This window comes from Gouania willdenowi, chromosome 1 (assembly GCF_900634775.1).
Source record: "Gouania willdenowi chromosome 1, fGouWil2.1, whole genome shotgun sequence".
NCBI classification, from domain to species: Eukaryota; Metazoa; Chordata; class Actinopteri; order Blenniiformes; family Gobiesocidae; genus Gouania; species Gouania willdenowi.
In genome coordinates, this window is record NC_041044.1 from 33,023,094 (window position 1) to 33,044,534 (window position 21,441).

The following is a 21,441-nucleotide window of genomic DNA, read 5'->3' on the forward strand; positions in this document are numbered from 1 at the left end:
GGAATCAGACAAATAAAAAAAACTGAAAAGTGATGATTTTGGAGGATTTTTGATGAAATATGCATCTCTCACATCATCAATGTGATGGAAATGTAATTCCAGCAAGTTAATTTTTTCATCTTTTTTTTTTGAAATAATATGTTCATTTTCAGGAAATGTAATTAGAAATGTACTTGTGATCTCCTGATATGTTTCAACTGCCATGAAAGTACATCTTTAAGTAAATGTTTAAGTAAATGTACATATGATGCAAACCTTGTATTAAATAATCCTCACTACAGTTTAAAACTTTCCCAAGCAAAAGTAAATCAAAATCTTGTATTTTACAGTTTGTGCGCATGAAACTTGTTGTACAATAATTTATTTAGTTACAATTTATTACATAACGTCTTTACTTTGCAAACCCACAGATTACACTGATACAATACAGATCCCGATAGGTTAAACTGCTTGTTTTTGCTAAAAGATTAAAGAAAAAACACAAAATCACAAGTGACGAAGAAGATCAGAATCATTAAAAGTTCTCGCCTTCCCCAGCATTTCTCACCTCAGACTCACTGAGAACTACACTCACAAGCACAGACGTGTGAGCTCACAGGTTTGTTTGCTGAACAGAAAAACACTTTAGCAGCACCAGTTCGAGCTACAGACAAAAACAACTTCAAGAAATTAGAGAAACAGAAAAGACACCCATGAGGGTCGCCTTCAACGCCTACACCTCCTCTCCCGCTGTTGTTCCTTTCACAGGCTCGCTCTCTTGTTTTCCCACTTTTTCTTCATCCTTCTTCAATGTGCTGATGACTGGTAACCACGGTGACGGCATCTCGGCCCCAGTCCCCCAGACCTGGTGGAGGTGGCTAAGGGTGGCGTAGAGCCCGTCGTTGGCACCGCGGTGGACGCCGGGCCCCTGCTGCTGCTGCTCGCTGTAGTACATCTCCAAGGCTGCAGGCGTGCAATGCTTCTGCTGTTACATACACATGAGATGGAAGCAGCCTTGTGAGCCTCAATCAGGGATTGGAACCAAACAGGACAGTCAATAATGGCACTGTTGTCATTATTTCAGTCAGGATCACTTTAGGTAAATTCTTTTATTCAGCATGCAGTTTAAATTTGGCGGTAAGACTCTGTTCTGGGACCTTTCTGCCCTTCCAGCAGCTGCGTGGAAAGCCTGAAGCAAAGGGAGCTCCCCATCGCTCTTCCATGAGCTACATGAAGAGGCATAAGCAGAGAGAGCGGTCAGCATGACCCCCCTGGAACAGACTTTAGATGCCAAACGATGACACACCCCGCTGGGGTGGGTTGCGAAGCTTTTGCGAACGAAGCGTGCGGAAGTAGCGTGTTGCAGTGGTTTAAATGCAGCACTGAGACCAACTCTGACCAATGGGAAGCATGGAAGTTTAATTTGAGCAACATTACTCTCTCCTTTTTTGAGTTACAGGAGGGTGCTGACATTTCCAAGCCGCATTTGGGATTTCAAAAGATGTGTTGCAGAAATTAGAAATAATAAAAAATGTTAAACTGGTACATTTATTTTCATTCTTTATTTGTGAAGCAAAACACTCCAACACACTGTCTCCAACTTTTGCAGACAATGTATAACAAAGATTTGTTAGACATTTGTTGTTCTTCATCTGGATTTTAAATTGTTTTTTTTAAATGATTGTACCGTGAGTTTTATGTATTGTATCGAGGGTAAACTATTTCGTTACACCTGTATATAATGTAGCTGATATCATTCACATACTGTATAGTGAGAGGGTTCTAGATGGACGACACTGCCCCCTGTAGGACAGGTAGAGAACACCTGCCTATATTAACAGAGCCTTATGGTCTGAGCATTGTTCATTTTCAGAGCAAATATTAGTTTAGTTTTAGCTATAGTCTTTTGACTAAAATACAACTTAGTTTTAGTCCAAATTCAGGACTATTTCAGTTATATATACTGTATATATATTTTAGTTTTAGTCAATTATGAATTGGATACAGATATAGTCGACTAAAATATAAACCACAAGAGTTTATTCATTTTTAATAGAGTTAATCACCATTTATCAACCTAATCAAATACTAGCTGCATTTCCATTACCCTTGGAAATTAGCAAAATCTAAATAGCATTATAAAAACTGGTAATGCAAACAACTGAATTTCAAGAAAAACTAAAATATTGCTAAAATTCTGGCCAAAACAACCTTCAATAGAAACACGTTCAAAGCACAATTACAACTTTGTCAAAACTTTAGAAATATCGCTTTTATTTTGCGAAATACTGTAACGGAAACACAACTGCTATCAGCTTACTTCCTATTGGATCAGTTGCCAGCTTGTCCCGCCTTCCACGCAACAGAAGAAGTTTGGATTGGAAACCTTCCAAAAAAGAAACTTTGTTCTGATTGGACTTTGCATACTTTAGTTTTTATTAGATGATGAAAATATGAATATATTTTGATATAGTTTTCGTTCACATGTTTTTTTTTTTTTTTTTTAATTAGTCATAGTCTAGTTATTGTCACTTTTTAAAAAAAACTTAGTAAATGAACACGGTTTATTCAAGAAATTAGGATGTGAGGAAGAATTTGACAACTTGAGGTGTATTTATATTGGTAACTTTATTATATACGTATGCAATGACAGGCTGCTATGGCCCCGATGAAGTGTCCCTTTTATCAACTTTAGTACTACTGACATATCCAAGGATCAAGATGTGTATGGGGGTGTCCCTTCTGTTGTTTGTAATGTCGTATGTGAAATACTCAGATAATTAGAGTAATGGTGAAACCTGGTGAGTCTTTACATAAAATATTCAGTACCGAGCACAGCGATCACTGTAAACCCTCCCATCTCTGTTCATGTCTCCTACAACACACACATTAACTGGAAAAAAATGCTAAAAGCCACTGTAACAGGAAAAATCTTCAAAAGCCTCGCCGGAAGGTTCACCTCCCTCCTTCTCTTCCCCCCCCACCAGCACCACCTTTAAGCCTTTAATCACAGTTTAGTCATGCTCTGCTTTAATTAAAGAGCCCTCTGATTCACAGGCCGGCATCCCAGACCCTGCCCGAACAGAGTCCCATCACCCACTGCCCACCTCCCTTCCTCTCCCCCCATTCTCTTTTACTCTCTGTCCACCGTACACTCTCATTATGTTCAACCTCTAGTGTGTTCCTGTTGGCCCTTTTGAGATGTCACTTGGAGAGAATAATGAGCTTGGGTTACTAATAGTTGCTTAAAAAACCCAAAAAGCAACTTGAAACCATGATAAATGTATTATAAATGAAAGCCCGTGTGATGCACGGCATGGTTGCAACGTGCGCTCGCTTCCTACCTTTAGTACGAAACCCTCTGGGCAGGTCAGCTGGTCGTACCACATGGCTTTGTAAAGGAGAAGCAGGAGCAGGCTGGTCAAAAAAGTCAAGGTGATGAGGATTAAACCTGTGATCTGTTCAACAAACACAACAACGCACAGAGACGGTGTCAACAAAACGTCAACCAACCTTCAAACGTCAATGAAGCGATTCGAAACACATCGCATGAATACACTTTGGATTTTAGGTCTAAAGCTAATAACTTGTTGTATTTGGAGTCATTTAGATCAACTTTTAAACTTCAAACACAAGTAATATCCCTTTAAATGTGGGCATCACCATGATGGAGATTTCAAGCCAATCAGCATTTACATATCTCACTGACTTCATGTCAGGAGTATTTTTCGTATTTATTCTCCCATAGAAAGTCGACGTCAAAAAAGCATTTCAACATGACATTTTAGTGCTAGGTACATGTCATTTCATTCCTTATGGTCTTTACAATACGATGGACAGACTTGACTTTGCAATTACTAGGAAAGAAGAAATGGGAGTTTAAAAACACCGTTGGGCGCAGCGTTTGGATGCTACTATCAGCCATTATACTATAGATCCACGCATGCCTTCCATCTGAACAAGGAGGTCGCCTTAAAACATGTACATCTATGCTACCATTAGAACCGTCCGACATCTTTAACTTCCCGAAAACAATTGGATTCACGTGAATGGAGCACTTTATTTCTTTTTTAATTTCTTTATTTGTGTTTGTCTCATGTAATGCATTATTATTATTATTCCTTAAATAATCACAACATCACAGTGAAACAAACACAATAGGCCTATCTGTTGCAACATCAGAAGTTCATTGGCTAATAATAATAATGATAATACTACTAATCTGTCCTGTTTCAACAAACTCTACAAGTTAAGTGGTAGAGCAGACATATTTCATTATACATGTAATTGATTTTTTTTTTCCAGAAGCTTGATTAAAGTTGATATCTGGAGTTTCTGAGAAATCTATGGTTATGATTCTTTTGAAATGCGAAAAAAAAATAGTTAACTAGTCTTTTACTATGGTCTACTGCCACTAAATAAGTCCTTCCTTCATCCTATAGACCCCTATACAATAGTGTGCCCAGCCAATAGGCTTCGACTTCCTGGATCGAGGACTGTCAATCAAAGTGAATGCGCGTGCATTAACTGTGCACGGAAACGAAGCTGCGTGTCTCAAACAGGTATCACTCTGAGCAGCATAGCGTCATGGAGGAATGCTCTGAAACTCCTAAGTTACCCATTCCATGATTGCCAAAAAGCTTCTACTAAAAAACTAAAGAAAAGTCTGGGTACAAAGCTTGCAGAAAAACATCTTCGTGATGTTCAAAGGGGGAGGGGCTTGCTGCTTTTAAAAGGATTCCGAATGAACCAGGATTTGGCCACATTTCTCATGGACAGGAAATAAACATGTTTTAATCAAAAGTTGACAGAGGCAGGGGAGGAAGTCGAGCTGTTGGGGGCCAACAGGGACATTGAGATGTTCTCTCAGAAACTCCGGATAGCAGCTTCAAGGCTCTGATTTACTAGCACCGGTGATCCTGATTAGAGCTGTAGATCTTTGACGGGAACCGATGGGTCGGGTTGAGTCTTAATTTCTATTATTTTACACGGGCTTGGGTCGATATATTTCTATTATTTTACACACATTCTGTTCACGCTTAAAGATAATCGGCTTCATTCGGGTTCGGGCTGTGTCAGGTCAAACTTGTGATGCCTGATTGCAGCTCTATTCTGATCATGGTACAATGATCATTACTTTTTGTGTTTTTTTTTTTTTTTGCATTTCATGGTGCGATTGAGGAAGACAAAAATCCCATTGTGAGTTTGTAACACTAGGAGTTGGTGGTACCTTGGCTTTCTCAGACACATCACTGTAGAAGTTGATATTCAGCCGTTTAATATTGGGGACAAACAGCTTTCTCTTCTTCTGCTGCTGCTGCTGCTGCAGGTGGAACTGGGTGGATGTCTTCACAATGACCTGCAGGAAAGGAAATACATTTTATCATTAAAGCGCTGAATAATAATGCGTTACTATTATTATCATCATAATTATTATTATAAACAATATTTATTATTATTCATAATAATATTAATAACAATAGGGTTGTCATTAATGCATATTATTTTTGGAATTATTCTTCTTATTATTGCTGTTGTTCTATTGTTAATACTTTTGATTTTTTATTACAACTTTAAAAAACGTGATTGTATTAATATTTTAAATAGTAATAATTGATTAATAATAACTACTCATTATGTACATTATAACATTTTGTGTGAGGGTTTCTGTGCATCCTCCTACAAACTGAGTGTTGTATTATTTTTATGTATTTAAAGCAATGTTTTGATTGAATGGAGGCCAAAGATTTATCCCAGGATGATTGACTGTGGAAAACACAGGGAAATACTTTCTCAAGAAGTTACTACTGACAGTTAACTCCTGTCCAGTAACTCAGGATAAGTATTTGTAATGTCTGGCTTTATTGCAGTTTTGTAGCAGTTGTAATAATCATAGAAACACGTTTTGAAGCCAGGAGGAGGCTTACCTTGTCCACATAAGTCTTTTGGAGCTGGTTCACCTCTAAAGGTGTGATGAGTGGGATATTATCAAAGCCATCGTCCACAGATGGATGCTTCTCCAGCTTATCTGACAGATTGCTGCCCAGCTTCACCATTGTTGCGTGGCTGCCTGTATAAGCAGGTTGGAGCCTGTAATCAGAGGTAGACATGCAGCTGAGGTCAGCCTGACTCACACTGCATAGCACAGATGATGATGATGATGATGGTGATGATGATGGTGAGTCTGAACAAAGATTGATGGATGATGCACAGGAACAAAAGGAAAACACAATCACAGCATTTACCTGGTTGGATCAATCCATATATAATCTCTATGTGCCACATTCAGTGGGGGCAGCTGGTGATGCCATAGCTTATACTTTGGATGCAAAGATGCTACACAAGCTTCTACAAACCAATAATTGTGCTGTGTACAGTACACACACTGTATGGATTTTTCACTAAGCCTGCATCACTAACATCCATTGATCAGCGTATGCACTCAACACATGCTTTGTTTGCTGCTTTGCATGTGGAAAACACAGATATGACTGGCAGAGGTGAAAGTAACTCATTACAAGTACTCACGTTACTGTAATTAAGTGGCTTTTATAAATACTTAGTACTAAGTGTACTTCTACATCAGTAATTTTACTTGTACTTACGTACAATTTAAAAGAAGCAGAATATCTTGTTACATTTCTACACCCAACTGTTACTGACTAAATTTTTTGTGATTATTTCTGTTTCATGGCACATTGAACATAATCCATATGTTCTTCGTCGTGCCATTTCTGATCAAAGCCATTTTCTTGGGTTCCGGTTGTGGTTTCTTCCTATTATGGTGTTACCCACATGGCACATTTGGCATGGCACTGTTTTAGAGTTCATAAATGTAGTTACACTTAGAGCCTGAGAATTTTTCTATTTTTAATTGAAGTCATTGGTGTTATTTTGGTGGTGGTATTATTGTACATTTTGACAAACCTTTTATTTTAGACAGATGCCTCAAAGTTTGTGGAAAATAAATTAGGTTCCAATTGTGCAAGATTTGATCTCTTTCTTTTTAACCTTATACATGAGATGTTTACTGTATGCAAAGCAACCGTGGTTAGATTTATTACCAAATATAAACATGGGGGGTGAAAGTCACTAATAACTTTTACTTTGAGTACTATTTAGATACTTTTTACTTATACTTGAGTATGTAATGTATGATTTACTTGTACTTGTGTACAATTTCAATCTAGTAACAGTACTTCTACTTGGGTAGGATATAATATACTTTTTACACCTCTGATGACTGGAACAAGGAAGCTATAGTTAGTTAGCAGACCAGACCAGGAAAACATCATCACTGTCTATCTACCAGTGCAGTTGGTACATGGCTCACTATAATATACTTGTATTTATCTGTATTATTTTTGTATATTTGTACATTTGAATTATATTTTTCCTGTGGGTGTGCACTTGTATTGAATCCCTATTTAATTTATTTCATTATGTACATTTTTCTTTTTCTTTTCTATGTTTTGGCATTTCTTTTCATTCAAAAATTGTCTGGATCTGTTAAAAAAAAAAAAAAAAAAAAGGCATTTTCACCCTGGGATCAATAAAGATCTAACTTATTTTTTTAACTGGGGATGGAAACTGAATCATTCATAGGAAGAACAAGCAAACTGTGAAAAATGTTCAATTTCTGAAGCTTAACTTCATGAAATAAAAATAAGTAAATAATACATTTATAACACATTTATCTAACAAAAAATAAATAAAAAATTAGAATTGATGACAACCAAAATAGCTTAATAAAAAAGTGTTGGTTAAGTTAAAAGATAAAGAGTATTTTATTTTATTAATTTTTTTTTTTTTGAGCAGGCAAATGCTCAGCCCACTTGTTTCTCTGTGCTCTGTGAATAAATACGTCATGAAATAAAACCTATACCGGTGGTTCCCAAACAGGGGTACGTGTACTCCTAGGGGTGCAGGAGCACATTACAGGGGGTCCTTGGAAATATTTGACAATTAATTTAAAAATAATCGGGATATGTTCCTAGATCCGTTTACGGCTAATATTTGGAGAAAAAAAATCACCACAAATTAACAGTACTATTGCTCAATAAAATACTATATTTTCTTGTAATTTATTGAAACAGGATTATCTTGTGCTGTAGGGAATTTTATCACACTTCTGACAATGGAAGACAAAAAAATGTGCTATATTTTACAAAGGAGACTGTAATTACTTACTATTGAAAAAATCTTTGAGTAATTTAAAAAAAAGAAAAAAAAAAAAAAACATTTCACATTAAATAACACTCATTCCTTTGAATTTGTAGATTAAGCCTTAGCAGCGACATATTTAGAGCCCGCTGATCCACAAATGAAAAAGTATATGAAATTATGGAGAGGGTAATTATGATATAGAGAGGGTACACAGGCAAAAATGTGAAGGGGGTACATGCATTTGTACAGTTGCCATACGGACAACCCCCGGTGCTATTGGTACATTTACAGGAATACAAGTACGTAGCATTGTAGGGTTAGGTTAGGTTTAGGTTATAACCCAATATTGTAACAATTTTTAGGGTTAGGGTAAGGTTGAGTCTTAGTCATGTGACGTAACCTGGCCAAATAGGGGCGCTGCGTATGGATGGAATGTCGGTATATTGATACGGCAACCGTATAGATAGCCACTGCCAAAAAGATTGGGAACCACTGCCCTACACTATACCAAAAAAAGGATAAAATGCTCACAGAAGGAACATGAACCCATGATTTCCTGGCTGTGGTAGAACATTGCTAACCACTGCCCTTACTTAGCAAAACAAGAATGATCATTTGTTGTGTGTTAAATCTGCTACATGAGTTACAGATTTAATTCAAACTTCTCCAAGTGTGGGTGGACGTGCCATCTGTGCAAACACTGCTCTCCTCCCCACAGTTGGAGACGTGTGTGTGGGTACAAATGAATCATCCTCAATGTGTGATGAACTAATGAGGAGTGTTGGTTGCTGCTCCGGCTCCAGCTGCTGCTGCAGAGAAGAGCTTTCATGGCTGAATGTTTCCAAAGCTCTGCAGTGTACACAGCTGAACCTCTGTGTACTAACGGCAACAAGTGCACAAATAACAGAATAGGATGATTCATACATTATTAATATTATGGGTGAGCGGGACTTGTTTGATCTCAGTCTGATATATTAGGGATAAATGGAAACTTTCCTATTCCAGGGCTGCGTTTCCCTCCCTTGACTTGTATAAAATGCACATCTTATAAGTCTTTAAAAATAGGGTTTACCAACCTCTCTGAAACTGTGAGCTATACTTCATAGTCAGAAGGGCTTCCAGTTTGAAAAGCACTTCTTAAATACTATATTTGACCAGTTTCTCTTTAATTAGAGGATAAGATCATATGGAAGCTAGGCTAGCAGTAACTTAAAAAAGGTATAGAAATAAATCCAGCAAATAATTTTTGTCTTCTTTTTGAATGATTTTAAGGTTTTAGCTGTTTTCCGGCAAATTTACTTTGATCTCCTGACATGTTTCGACTGTCAACTGCCAGTCTTCCTCAGAGGCGTCCGCTGATTGCTTTGATGTTAAATTGACTCCCGCGTAATAATTCCTGCAAGTTCTTTTTGAATAATATGTTAAGATTTCATTTATTCAGACTACTGTTTTTCACATCAAAAGTCATCAGCAGACGCCTCAGAAGAAGACTGGCAGTTGACTGTCAAATCATGTCAGGATTTTCATTAAATTGTAAAAATCCCAAATTTTTAAAAATATATCTTACATATATCATATTTTATATAACATACCACTTAGCAAACACCAGACCTGCAACATTTAACATAATGTTTCAGTGAAAATAAACATTTAAAGATGGTGCTGGTTAAAATCATGAAAACCCATTGACTGCTATTATAAAATGCATAAATGATGGTGCAGTGTGCTTCCAAATGAAGCCGCATTAAATCTGCGCACAAACACTCAGCTCCATCACATCTACATTAAAGAGCGGGACTCAAACTCACTGCGGTGCGGTGCGGTGCGGTGCGGGGGATCCGATCCTCGCTCTCCTGCAGCCGCTGATCGGGTCTCTCGGAGTGATCGCCGGTTGCCGTGGTGACACGTGACTCAAACTGGGACCGCGCACGTCACTCGAGCTGAAGAGGTTCAGAAGAGGCTCGCGCGCACCACCCCTCACGAAGGTAGGGGAATGACGTCACAGTTTTTAAAGTACCTAAAGTTTTAAATCAATTTTAATCAAAAGCAAATAAAAAAAATAGATTAAAAAACAAAAGAATATTCAAATAAACCACTTTAAACTAATACATGATATTCCTCTAAAGCAGGAGTCACCAACCTTTCTGAAACTGCATGTGTTACTTCTACTGAATAGTCTGTGCTGAAATGCACTTATTAATAAAGTCAAAGTCATCTTTATTGTTAAATCCACTGTACGTACAAGACATGTAGAGATTCAAAATGAATTTTCTCTCCGCCCCACAAATTTACAAACACAACACGAAAATGTAGAATTTACAAAATATAAAGACGGGACAACAACAGCGTAAGTATTTACAGTATTTACAGTGAGAATACAGATATGAATATGAAAATAAATATGTAGAAATATAACTAAATACAAAATGTTCACGGTTTCACTTTATCTAGAGGCTAAGATTATAAAGTAGGCTAGCAGTAATTTAAAAAGGTAGGAAATGTTTCAGTTTCAACATGAAACACTTTATTTCTCCTAATTTATGCAATTGTTTACATTTCATAGAAAATGATCATCTTCCTATTTTACTTGCTACTAACAAACAACTTTTATAATCGTATAAAGTGTAATGTTTGTGAAATGTAACAATTATATCATAGTTTACGAAAATCCACTTTGATTTTTTTTATTTTTATATACCTTACATATCATATTATATATAACATACCACTGACAATACACCAAATCTGCAACACTTAAAAACATCTGTCGGAATGTGTCAGTGAAAATAAAAATTCAATATGATTATTTCATGTATTTGTCTTTGTGATCAGGGAAGGAGTGAGTGGTTCTAAACCTAAAACTGATATTAACAGGGTTTTTCAACCTTAGGATCAGGACCCCATGTGGGGTCGCCTGAAATGTCTAATAATTGTTTAAAAGAAACAATTCAGTGACTTTTAATCTTGTTTGTCCTTTGTAACATTAGCAAGCCACACCAACGTAACAGCTGGATGAAAATAAACAACAAACCACAAAGCAAAATGTTAGCTTAGCACTTTCCATACAACCAAAATTAGCATCTGTACAATCACAAAAGTAATCAAAACACAATTATGCAGTTTAATACATTTAATAAACATACCTTGTTCCAAATTTACACCATAGCTAAAGCCTTTAATTACACTTTTAACACATTTTTATCTCTGTTTTCTCGTTTACTTAAATTATATATTTATGTCCTATAAATTGTACTCAATGCTCTGGTGGACCAGATTTGACCTTGAATCCTTGATTTTGACATGTCTGATCTTAGGGAATACTAATGAAAGCTACATGTTTTTGAGTGAAAGATGAATCAAAAGGAAGCAAGTGAAGATGAAGTATATTGTAAAATGTTTTTAGGCCTACAGTTAGTTGTTTTCTGAGATGTTTCTGGTCACTTTCAGCTGTTTCTTTTCTCTAAGTAGAGGAGGTACAACTCTTTTTTTTAATTTAAAGTCTATCTTTACGTTTCGGCTCACTTGAGCCCGAGCAGGCGAGAAAGAAAGAAAGATGACAGGGATGTGTTAGTGGAGTGGGAAGATGGAGCCGGCTCTGTCTGCAGACTTGGACCAACCTTTTCATGGAGCGAGGTCTCCTGCGGTTTTCCTATTTGGTCATGCCTGACTGTATGAATTCATTACATCTTTTAAGAGCGCGCTTATCCAAGAAGCAGCCCTGAAGCCCCACGCCCCCCTGCCAACCCATCAATTGGGTCTACATTTATTATTTTGACCTTTTCTTTGAAGGGCAGGGGGGGACATCAAAGTAGATCCTGGACTGGTTCCTCTCTGTGAGAAGACGGAGGTGTCATCCTCACAGTGTGAGAGGCAGACTGCTGGCCCGCACTGGTTTTGTTGTCACTAAAGAGGAGAAACACTGTCTGGGACAAATAATTAAAATGGGAATTAATTAAGCTGCAGAAACTGGATGAAAAACTCATGTTGGAGATTTTTATTTCTTTTTAAAAAAGGAGTTGAGCCGTCTGTTCACGTACTTGGGTTTTGTTCATGACTTTGAGAAGTAAATGTACGTAATGTAAAATTAAAGTAAAAATTTAAATAATATTTTTTTAGTTTAAGAATTGTCTTTAAATGTTATTTATAAATATGTTGTTTTAGTATTACCTCAACGGTCAAGTATTTTGTGCTCTGAAAAGCTACCATCATGTAAATAAGCAGGTGAAGGAAATGAATCAATAAATAAAATTTCACAATTTTCAAAATTATCCTTTTTTTCCCCTTGAATTTTAGGTTTAAAAAGTTTAAATTTTGTTTCAAACAAATTACTGGTCCTCACCTGTTAATTTATTTGATAGTTTTAGTTTTCCAGCATGAAAAAAAATAAAACATGACTTGCAATTATACAGACATGGGAAGTAAACTTGTGTTTTATTATTGTTGGATTCTCAATAAATAAAAAAAAGCCACATGAATATGAACTGACAGTTAAAACAGTTTTTAGTGTGTATTTACAAATAAATATGTCAGAATGAGCGGTTGGTAAATGCGCTCTCTAGAAACTTGTCAAATGCTTGAACAACGCCATCTAGTGGCTGATTGGTCTAGCTATCACGGGCTTAGTTTAGGTTGGACTTTTTTAATCATAACACACATTTATTGATTTACTTGAGGAATATATATCACAGTCTAAAATGATAAATGTTGGAAGAAGAGTCTGCACTAATCGTGTCCATACTGAACATCCCAACATGTTTTTATCAGACATTAGAGCTCCAGTAGTGGGACTGTTTTAGAGCACATTGTTGGACAGTCACTCCTTACCTGCATCTGGGAGCATTTCTACTTTAGACTCAGTTTAAAAGAGAACTTTTCGCCCCATCAGTACTAATTTAGCACAAAAACACAGTCGTCACCAATTCTTTAAAACAAAGCCAATACATTTTAATGTGAACTTATTCATAAATATTTATGAGAACATTTATATGGACAGAATGTGTCATCAGCAACTTGGACTTAGCTGAAGGCGAGAGACTCACTACTTGGATTGAGAGAGAGGCTGATGGATTTCTGCAATGAGAACAGAATCACAATCATTTTACTTTTCAATTGTTTTAGGTACTTTAGAATTAGGTTCAGTAATTCCTCTAACAAACCAGCCATTGTGATGCAAACATACCAGGGATTTCATGGGGCCAAAAGTCATCACAGGCTGGACAGCGCGGCTCCGATTTGTTTTTAAAGTATCTGGCCACACACGGGTTGTGGATTTTAATACAACATGTAGGATTCTCACAGATTTGACACTGAATGACAAAGAAACACAGCCACATTGGGATCATACATAACAAAACAAACAACATTAAATCCAGAAACATAAATAAAAAGCACAAAAATATAGCTGTATATCTTTCAGTTGCTTCCACTTATTTGAGAAGAAACAAGAAATTCACTAAAGAACCAATATATCACTAAAGTTATTCACATAAAGCACAAAAACTATGTTTTTCCATCAGATTTGCAGTTCACGACTCAAATCAATAGTCACGCTGCTAATGATGATGTATTTTTTCTTACCATTATTGTACAGATCTGAAGCGACACTGCAATGGGAATAAATGGAAGTTCACCTGGAAAGCGATGTTGTGGCAGATGTGGCACATTTTGAGCTGCTCCTGATACATCGTACGGATATACGGCTCCATCTCAATCACACACCTGGTGGACAAGCTGTACTCCCCACGTTTCTTGAAGGATAGAAGAACAACACACTGAAACACACACAAGCTATCTACTCTGAATATGTCAAAGTCTTTTTAAAAATGGATCACTATGGAAACTATGTCTGTGTGTTTTGGTCATTTGATTTTCCATTCAGAAAGGATATCAAACAACAACAAAAATGAGTGAATATTTACTTTTTATTTTATAATTCAAAAATTAAAGGATTTACATCATGCTATTTTAGACCTTCCAAAGTCAACTACAGCCACATATGGTTAATATTTAACATTTTGCAAAATAAAATACTGATTTATTAAGAAATAAGTCTTATTTTTTTCAACCAGGAAGTTGAGACGCACGGTTCTTCTGAAGCGCCGCCTTTCCCTGTGTGAGTGGCGCCCATATCATGACGTAGCCCTAGAGCCCCGGTGAAGCAGTCGCTCACATGCCTTGAACTCCGAGAGAGTGCATGTGTATGTTCACTGCCGGCAGCAGCCACTTCCTGGAGGAGGCGGTTCACAGAGGGAACGCTCGTTTTTCAGATGAGGGCAGAGCAGCAGCTCAGAGAGCAGGAATAGGGAGGGTTGGTCAGAGATGCAGGAAGGAAGCCCAATAATACTTTGGGGGTGTTTTTGATAAGGAATTAACATATGTTAATATGGTTAAATGGATTTAGCATGATTAAGGATCTTTAAGATTGAAATTCAAGGCATTGTTTATTTTCAGGGTCAAAAAGAAATAAAAGACAACAACATTTTCTATTTCTAAAAACAGAAATTGAAATGATAGAGTACAGAACACAAGAAAAAAAAAACATTTTTTTGTGTGCACGGTGGAAGTTGCATTTTCAAAGTAAGAGCGCGTACAAGGACGGTTTGGGAGGTGATAGAGAGTGGAGCTAAAATTAGGGAAGATTTCCCAAAAAATCATGTACATTTTAAAAACACAAAAAAACCAACAACAAGAAAATCCCAGGGAGAAGTGGAATAAAATGAAATAATATCTGAGTGTTTTTACCTCAGTCAGCCATTTGTCTCGCACCAGCCGATTCAAGAGGTGCTCTGTTTCACTCTTCTTCAGCTTCTTAGTCGTCATGGTGTCGGTACTGTTTAGGATATCAGTGGAGGAGGCTTGGCCTGTCTCCGAAACCACGATAAGTTCAATCTGAAGGAGAACAGGTTGGATTAACTGCTTTGATGAACAAGGTTAACAAATATAAAAGGCTACAGCTATCAGCAGTATGTATCACATAATGGATTATTCTATCACACTTTCTGTTAATTCAGCAAGTATTCAAGGAAAATCTCTTTCCTGCTCATTCCATCATCGAGCTTTAACTCACACAGTTACTTCTTGCTATGCTCTGAAAACCATCTGAGCATCTTAAAGCTGATATCCGGAGGATGAAAAGAGAGAGAGAGAATTCAAAAGCTAACGTCTTGATGTCCCTCCATAAAAAGCTCCTCTGCCAATCTACCAGAAGCCACGCCTCTACTTTTGTGTATGTGCATCGTGGAACATAACAACAATGTTTAACACACCAACACACGTTTTTTTTTACTGATAAAACACTTTTGGTAGTTTGATTAATACATGTTTATTACCTGTCCATGAGAAATGTCGCCAAATCAGGGTCCGTTTGGAATCCTTTTAAAAGCCGCAAGTCCCTCCCCCTTTGAAAAGCAGCTCTGAGATAAATTCTGTTGCGTTCACGAAGATGCTTATCCACAAGCTTTGTACCCAGACTTTTCTTTAGTTATTTAGTAGAAGCTTTGGAGTTTTGGAGCGCTTCTCTGTGATGCTATGCTGCTCAGAGTGATACCTGTTTGCTGTTGTGATGCACGGCCTTGTTTTCGTGCACAGTTTACGCACGCCCATTCACTTTGATTGACAGTCTCCGCTACAGGGAGTCAAAACCTATTGGCTAGGCAACCACGGCGCGATTTGCAATTTGTATAGGGGTCTCTAGGACAAAGGCGGGATGTATATACATTAATGTATATGAATAACCACTGGCAGTAGACCATAAATAAAAGACTAGTTAGGTATTTTCTCACATTTCAAAAGAATGATACATAAACATAGATTTCTCAGAAACTCCAGATATCAGCTTTAAAGACTTGATCACATGACTATCTGTGCACACATAACCTTTACTGAAGTTGATCAGAATGTTAGGATTATTGTAGTAATGCATTTCTAAGGTCAAACACTGATGCTAAGGCCTGCTTTCTGCTGCTTTTCTTCAATTCATAATAAACCCTCCAAACTAGAGATGTCCCGATACAACTTTTTCACTTCCGATACAATACCGATATTGCAGCCTTGAGTAATATCGGTATTGTACCAATATTGATACAATACAATATCATACATACTTTTATCACATATTTTGGAGAGTGGAATGTTAGAAAAGGCTTGATCAAGTGATGTTACTCAAACAGAAAACAATAGTCAGCAATTCAAGTTCACTTCAGTTATTTTTTACTGTCAGTTTTATGGTGGGCACAACTGAGGGCGGGGACAAAAACAGCAAAAACCTATCGGAGCGCTTATATCGGATTTTAGATGCAGTTCGATATCAAACCGATATCAATATCGAATCGGGACACCCCTACTCCAAACTAAGCCTTCCATGTTTAAGGACATTTGGAGTTTGGTGCACTGTAGTGTTCGTGTTTGAAGTGTCACAAAAGTATAGTAAACTGTTTCCTACTATGTGAGTGAACACCTCTCATTGGACAACCACAAGATCCCCCTTCTCATTTAACTCACCGTTTTCCTGAAGAGCACCAGCTCATAGTCGGCGTAATCTGACGACATCCTGCTGATGTCGGTTTCAGCCACGTTCACCTGAAGGATCCAATTCCAGCAATACTCATTATTACACATTTTCTACTAAATTGAGGTCAAAAAACTAATTACAGACAGGGTAAGCGCTATTAAAATGTTTAGCTTTAGCAAATGTACCACAAATATTTTCTGTCCTGCAAGTTTTATGTATTTTTTGTCAACTAGTTTATAATGTGTTCTTTGTAGATGGATAAATATAGTGTACTATAGTGTGCTTGGAAAAGATTTCACGTTGCTTTTATAATAGTCAAATAAAAATGACTTCAGTTAAAATACAAATGAGTGAAGGTTAAAGCCACAAACCAAAGCGTAGTGCTGCTGTCCGTCTTCTTCAGACCACCCTTTCCTTATCTGCATGAACAACGGCTGTAGCTTTGAGTTGATTGTATCGATGAAATCGTTTAGTTTGTCTGGCAAACACTTTGCTGAAAAAACAAACAAAAATGACATTTCCACTGACTTATGTACTCCTGGGTTTTAAAGCTCACAAAGCCGTTAAATCAGTATAAACATTGTGTGCTCTACAATTTGTAGCCAATTTAGCACTAATCAATGGATTACAAACGTCTAAAGGTGTGCTGTGGTATCCTCCAATAAAGGTTTAGCAGAATGTCCTGAGGAGGACCCAGTGACGTTAGACTCTCCATTATTTAAAATATTTTCTGCTTTTAACATGGGGTACAAGGGATGTCCCGACTTTTTCACTTCTGATGCGATTCCGATATTGTAGCCTTACATATTGGCCGATACTGATATCAATCTGATATGATATCAGCATGAATCATACACTTTTATTACTTATTTTGTAGTGTGGAATGCTAGAAAAAGGCTTGATCGAGTGATGTTACTCAAACAGAGAACAATAGTCAGCAACAGTAGTTATGAAAAAAACTGAGCCATTTATTATTAACCGATGGGTTGCAGACATTTTAGCCTTGAACAAGAATATTTTACAATTTAATAGAATAAATAAAAACCCAATTAAAAGACCCTGAAAAATAACCTCAATAAATCCATAAAAACAATTGGATGAAACTGCTTTAATGAAGTGATGGAGCTGAGTCTGAAAAGGACTGCTTATGTCAGAAATTTTAGATGCAGGATAACGTAATCTGACACTCGTTTTTTGTTTGTTTTTTTGCCGATGCCAGACTGATATCAATATCAGATCGGGACATTGGAGAGGTTACCGTAGTGACTGTAAGAAAACTTCTCCATCCTACAATTTCATGACCTTTTTTCAGGGTCACGGGGAGATAACTTCTAATTTCTATGTTCCCAATATTAAAACAAACACTGAAGCTAACCAAAGACATTTCAGAGAGACATTTGCTATAAGAGCTGTTGTTGATTTAATTACTTGGATTTTCACCTTCCATCACTATATAAATAAATCTAAATAAATGCAGAATGCATGAAAGGAAAATGACTCACTTTTGTACGTGTCACAACATTGCTGGTAGAGCATTGCTGCCCGTTGTTCGTCTACGATACCGTTGGTCATCATGCTTTGTAAGAACTTGCGATGGCTGTTGTCCATCTGCTGTGACATGATTTTGGACAGGCAAAGTAACTGTAACAAGGATACATCATCTCATTAGGTTTTTATTCTACAAATGCATCAACATCCAAAAGGAACCGCTTTGAATAGGGAATAAGTAATAGTAAAATGTGGTGTTATAGATTATTTCTACAGCGTTATTTCACAATTGTTGCGTTCACTTTTTTTTATTACTACGCTGTGTATATTGTCTTTTACGTTCTGGTGGTTCTCTTTTTTGACAATACAATATGCTTTGGTTAAGAGAAAGGTTTGAGTTTTTTGAGGCCGTTGCTTGGTTTTTGGAGGATGTCAGAAGTTTAGAAAACTACATTATAACACAAACATAATAATGATCAGCTGGCACCAAAAGCTGTTCCTTAATCTGAATTTACACGTAAAAATGTAGGAGTGTGCATTGCCATGAATCTGGCCATACATATCCCGATTTGCATGTCACGATGCAATATATCCAGATACTAAACAATTGGCTATACATCGCGACATATCGCAATATCAATAAATACAAATTGCACCTTTACACGTACAAAATGGTATGAAATACAATTTTTTTACCTTTTTTTTTTTTTTTAAACTTGCGAAAAAAAACTAAATGGTAACCAACTGTAATTCAAGTACCAATATTACAAACGAGTGGTATGTTTATCAAACTCTCAAATTACATTTCTTACTTAAGCTTCTACAACAAATTCTGATTCTGTTAAGTTCTTAAATTCATAAAAAGTAAACAAAAAAAGTAACCAAATACATTTATCAAACAGCAATCCACTTCCAAGCTAAAATGCATTGAGGAGTGAAATAGTTTAACAAGGTTCTCTGACACCTAGTGACCAGGCGTTTACATGCTATGCATGTTAGCGCAATTTGATGGTGTTTTTGATAAAATCGTGATTTTTAAAAAATTGATTTGGTCATTTTTTGGATCAATACGATAACTGTGCATTGAAATATTGCAATATATTGCTGAATCGATTTTCATTTTAGCTTTTTCCTACGGGCCGACTTGGATGCTCTAAATGGCCAGATTTGGCCCCCGGGCCTTTAGTTTGACATAAGTTCCTTCAGGCTGTCAGAAATCTAAGTTTTAATGAATGGGATATATAATAGCTCAGCTTTAAAGTCTTGCTTGTTTCCCTTTATACTTTTAACTGGTATGACTTGTAGTTGTTGTTGGCGAAAATAAAGTCGTTTTTACTTGTAAATTATATATTGGGCTCTTTTCTTCTTCAGTTTCATACATTTGCACAATTTGATTTCAGTTGATCAATTTGTGTGAAACTACAGCATGTTTTTGTTGTGACTTTTATTATTATTTACAAGGTATAACTTATCAACCCATGATTCTACATTTGTGTATGCTTGCATGGAAGATATATTTGGCCTAAATCGATTGCATTGATTGAAACTCAACTGAAGTAACATACGTTTTACACAGCAATAGGACTCTTTTAAGAGTTTTCTGATACGTCTAACATTTTTTGATGATAAGCTAATACTTCGCACGTTTGCAAACATCAAACTACGATGAAAATCTTCGTGTCGTATTTCAAGACAGACGTTTCAAAGCAACATTTATAGAATGTTAAACATCCACTGACCTTTAAAAACGTGAAGACTCAGCCGTTTCACAACTTAATTCTTCCTCTTTTCGCAGATATGAGTCAAATACATGAAATTGTGGCGCACAAAAACAGGAAAGTTGATAAAATTGTCCTGTTCCTCATTCGCGCGTCAGTGTTTTCTTCTTCTACTTTTTATTGTTGGCAGACGTTGAAAAAGGGCGCCATCTGCTCAGCGGTCAATCATGTGCATTACAGCTAAATGTAGCATTATCCTGTTTTCATAAGGTCGGAAACGTATACACACATTTTTATGATAATGTAGTTGTTTTGAATTAATAAGACATTAAGGTATTTTCATGAACATTTAAATATTTATAGGTTATTACACGTGTGTGTCTATGTTGCTTTAAAAGTAATTACCGAATCACATTGGGTGACTTCACATTGTCATTCAGTTATAGGCACCATTCAGCCTAAGCTGCAGAGAACCTATGGTTTATAATACTAATAATGATAATAATAATACATTTTGTTTGAAAAGTGCTTTTCAGGCCAGCCAAGGACACTTTACAATAAAAACAGAATAAAAAAAACAGTGCAATTCAATAGAAAACGGAATAATACAAACAAAACAAAAAGAGTCCTATAGGTGGCGCTACAGCAGGCCTCTTAAGTTCAAAATTTTTAAAATTCACATTCAAATCAATGTTTTAAGATTTGTAACTCTCACCAAAATGTCCCCACAATACTGACAAAAACTCTAGTTCTTTTAAACCTATTGCTAATTTTGAAATCCATTAACTGTCAAACTTTAAAAAACCTATTTCCTCCTATAAATTTTGCTCAATTAACACCAAACTTTCTACAGCACAGCCTCAGCCTGTCCTACATACAAGGTCAACACCGATTTTCGAGTAATCAAAAATTGTACTTACAGTGCATTCAACTGTTTGACAGTAAATTGTGTTAAACATAGACTTGGAAATTCTGATGTTGTTGACGTGTGAAAAATATCAAGCATTGTATCTCAAAAACTGAATTTTGACATCTTTTTATTATTCACTTGAGTCGATGCAAAAATTGCATTTTTAAGCATCAGTTTTTCAATTAAAGAGCCAATAAATCATTGTAAAATAAATAAATTTAAAAAAAATAATAAACAAGCGGGTCTGAAAATGGATAGATGGAAATCATCATTACCATTCTGCAAAAAAGGGTTATTCATCTCTCTTCTTTTCAAATATGTCAAACCATGGCTCTTTATAGTTAACAGCCATATAAGGTGTTATCAACCCTCTGCATTAAGATCAGCACAGGGGGAAAGAATCCTAAGCAACGGTGATGATTATCTATTCATCGTGAATGTTTTAATGACATTAGATCACGAGGTTGACACGTTTTATACACACTAACATAACTGGCATTACTAAATAGAAACTTTGCCAGGACACCTGTAATCTCAGCTGATGTATCAACAAAAACAATACACATGGATTATTCTAAATGCTTTATTACAGAAACAAATTAAATAACATATCTAAGATGGCTGAGTCTGATTACAATACAGCCTCATATTAACATCATTTAAATACAGTA

The 21,441-nt window shown here is 36.4% G+C and overlaps 2 protein-coding genes across 8 annotated transcripts; both read right to left on the reverse strand.

The window, feature by feature from the left end:
• Positions 1-304: 304 nt before the first annotated feature.
• On the reverse strand, positions 305-12,055 carry caly (calcyon neuron-specific vesicular protein). 2 transcript variants are annotated; one of them, XM_028457950.1, is made up of 6 exons: positions 11,922-12,055; positions 9,954-10,162; positions 5,907-6,069; positions 5,210-5,338; positions 3,324-3,437; positions 305-961 (listed from the first exon to the last, which is right to left on the reverse strand). In XM_028457950.1, the coding sequence occupies exons 3-6, from the start codon at positions 6,033-6,035 to the stop codon at positions 713-715; spliced, it is 621 nt and encodes a 206-aa protein (XP_028313751.1). In that variant the 5' UTR covers positions 6,036-6,069; positions 9,954-10,162; positions 11,922-12,055; the 3' UTR covers positions 305-712. The 2 variants fall into 2 exon arrangements, with proteins under 2 accessions (XP_028313751.1, XP_028313743.1); XM_028457942.1 differs by having other exon boundaries at positions 305-964.
• Positions 12,026-20,047, reverse strand: nsmce1 (NSE1 homolog, SMC5-SMC6 complex component). 6 transcript variants are annotated; one of them, XM_028457922.1, is made up of 9 exons: positions 19,882-20,045; positions 18,157-18,295; positions 17,026-17,147; positions 16,645-16,722; positions 14,887-15,033; positions 13,776-13,916; positions 13,325-13,451; positions 13,185-13,215; positions 12,026-12,068 (listed from the first exon to the last, which is right to left on the reverse strand). In XM_028457922.1, coding segments are annotated over exons 2-9 (765 nt in total). In that variant the 5' UTR covers positions 18,275-18,295; positions 19,882-20,045; the 3' UTR covers positions 12,026-12,067. The 6 variants fall into 6 exon arrangements, with proteins under 6 accessions (XP_028313723.1, XP_028313712.1, XP_028313733.1 ...); XM_028457911.1 differs by lacking the exon at positions 12,026-12,068 and having other exon boundaries at positions 13,065-13,215; positions 19,882-20,044; XM_028457932.1 differs by lacking the exon at positions 12,026-12,068 and having other exon boundaries at positions 13,065-13,215; positions 13,776-13,892; positions 19,882-20,043.
• Positions 20,048-21,441: the final 1,394 nt, after the last annotated feature.

What these genes read in the sequence shown, in the direction of transcription:
- nsmce1 (XM_028457889.1), bottom strand. Translation starts at nt 18,274, where the DNA reads ATGTCACAGCAGATGGACAACAGCCATCGCAAGTTCTTACAAAGCATG. An exon ending in ATGTTGTGACACGTACAAAA is followed by an intron (nt 17,148 to 18,156) that starts GTGAGTCATTTT and finishes TTGTTTTTTCAG; the next exon opens with CAAAGTGTTTGCCAGACAAA. An exon ending in GACAGCAGCACTACGCTTTG is followed by an intron (nt 16,723 to 17,025) that starts GTTTGTGGCTTT and finishes TGGATCCTTCAG; the next exon opens with GTGAACGTGGCTGAAACCGA.
- caly (XM_028457942.1), bottom strand. Translation starts at nt 6,035, where the DNA reads ATGGTGAAGCTGGGCAGCAATCTGTCAGATAAGCTGGAGAAGCATCCA. An exon ending in AAAAGACTTATGTGGACAAG is followed by an intron (nt 5,339 to 5,906) that starts GTAAGCCTCCTC and finishes CCTTTCCTGCAG; the next exon opens with GTCATTGTGAAGACATCCAC. An exon ending in ATGTGTCTGAGAAAGCCAAG is followed by an intron (nt 3,438 to 5,209) that starts GTACCACCAACT and finishes TTTGTTGAACAG; the next exon opens with ATCACAGGTTTAATCCTCAT.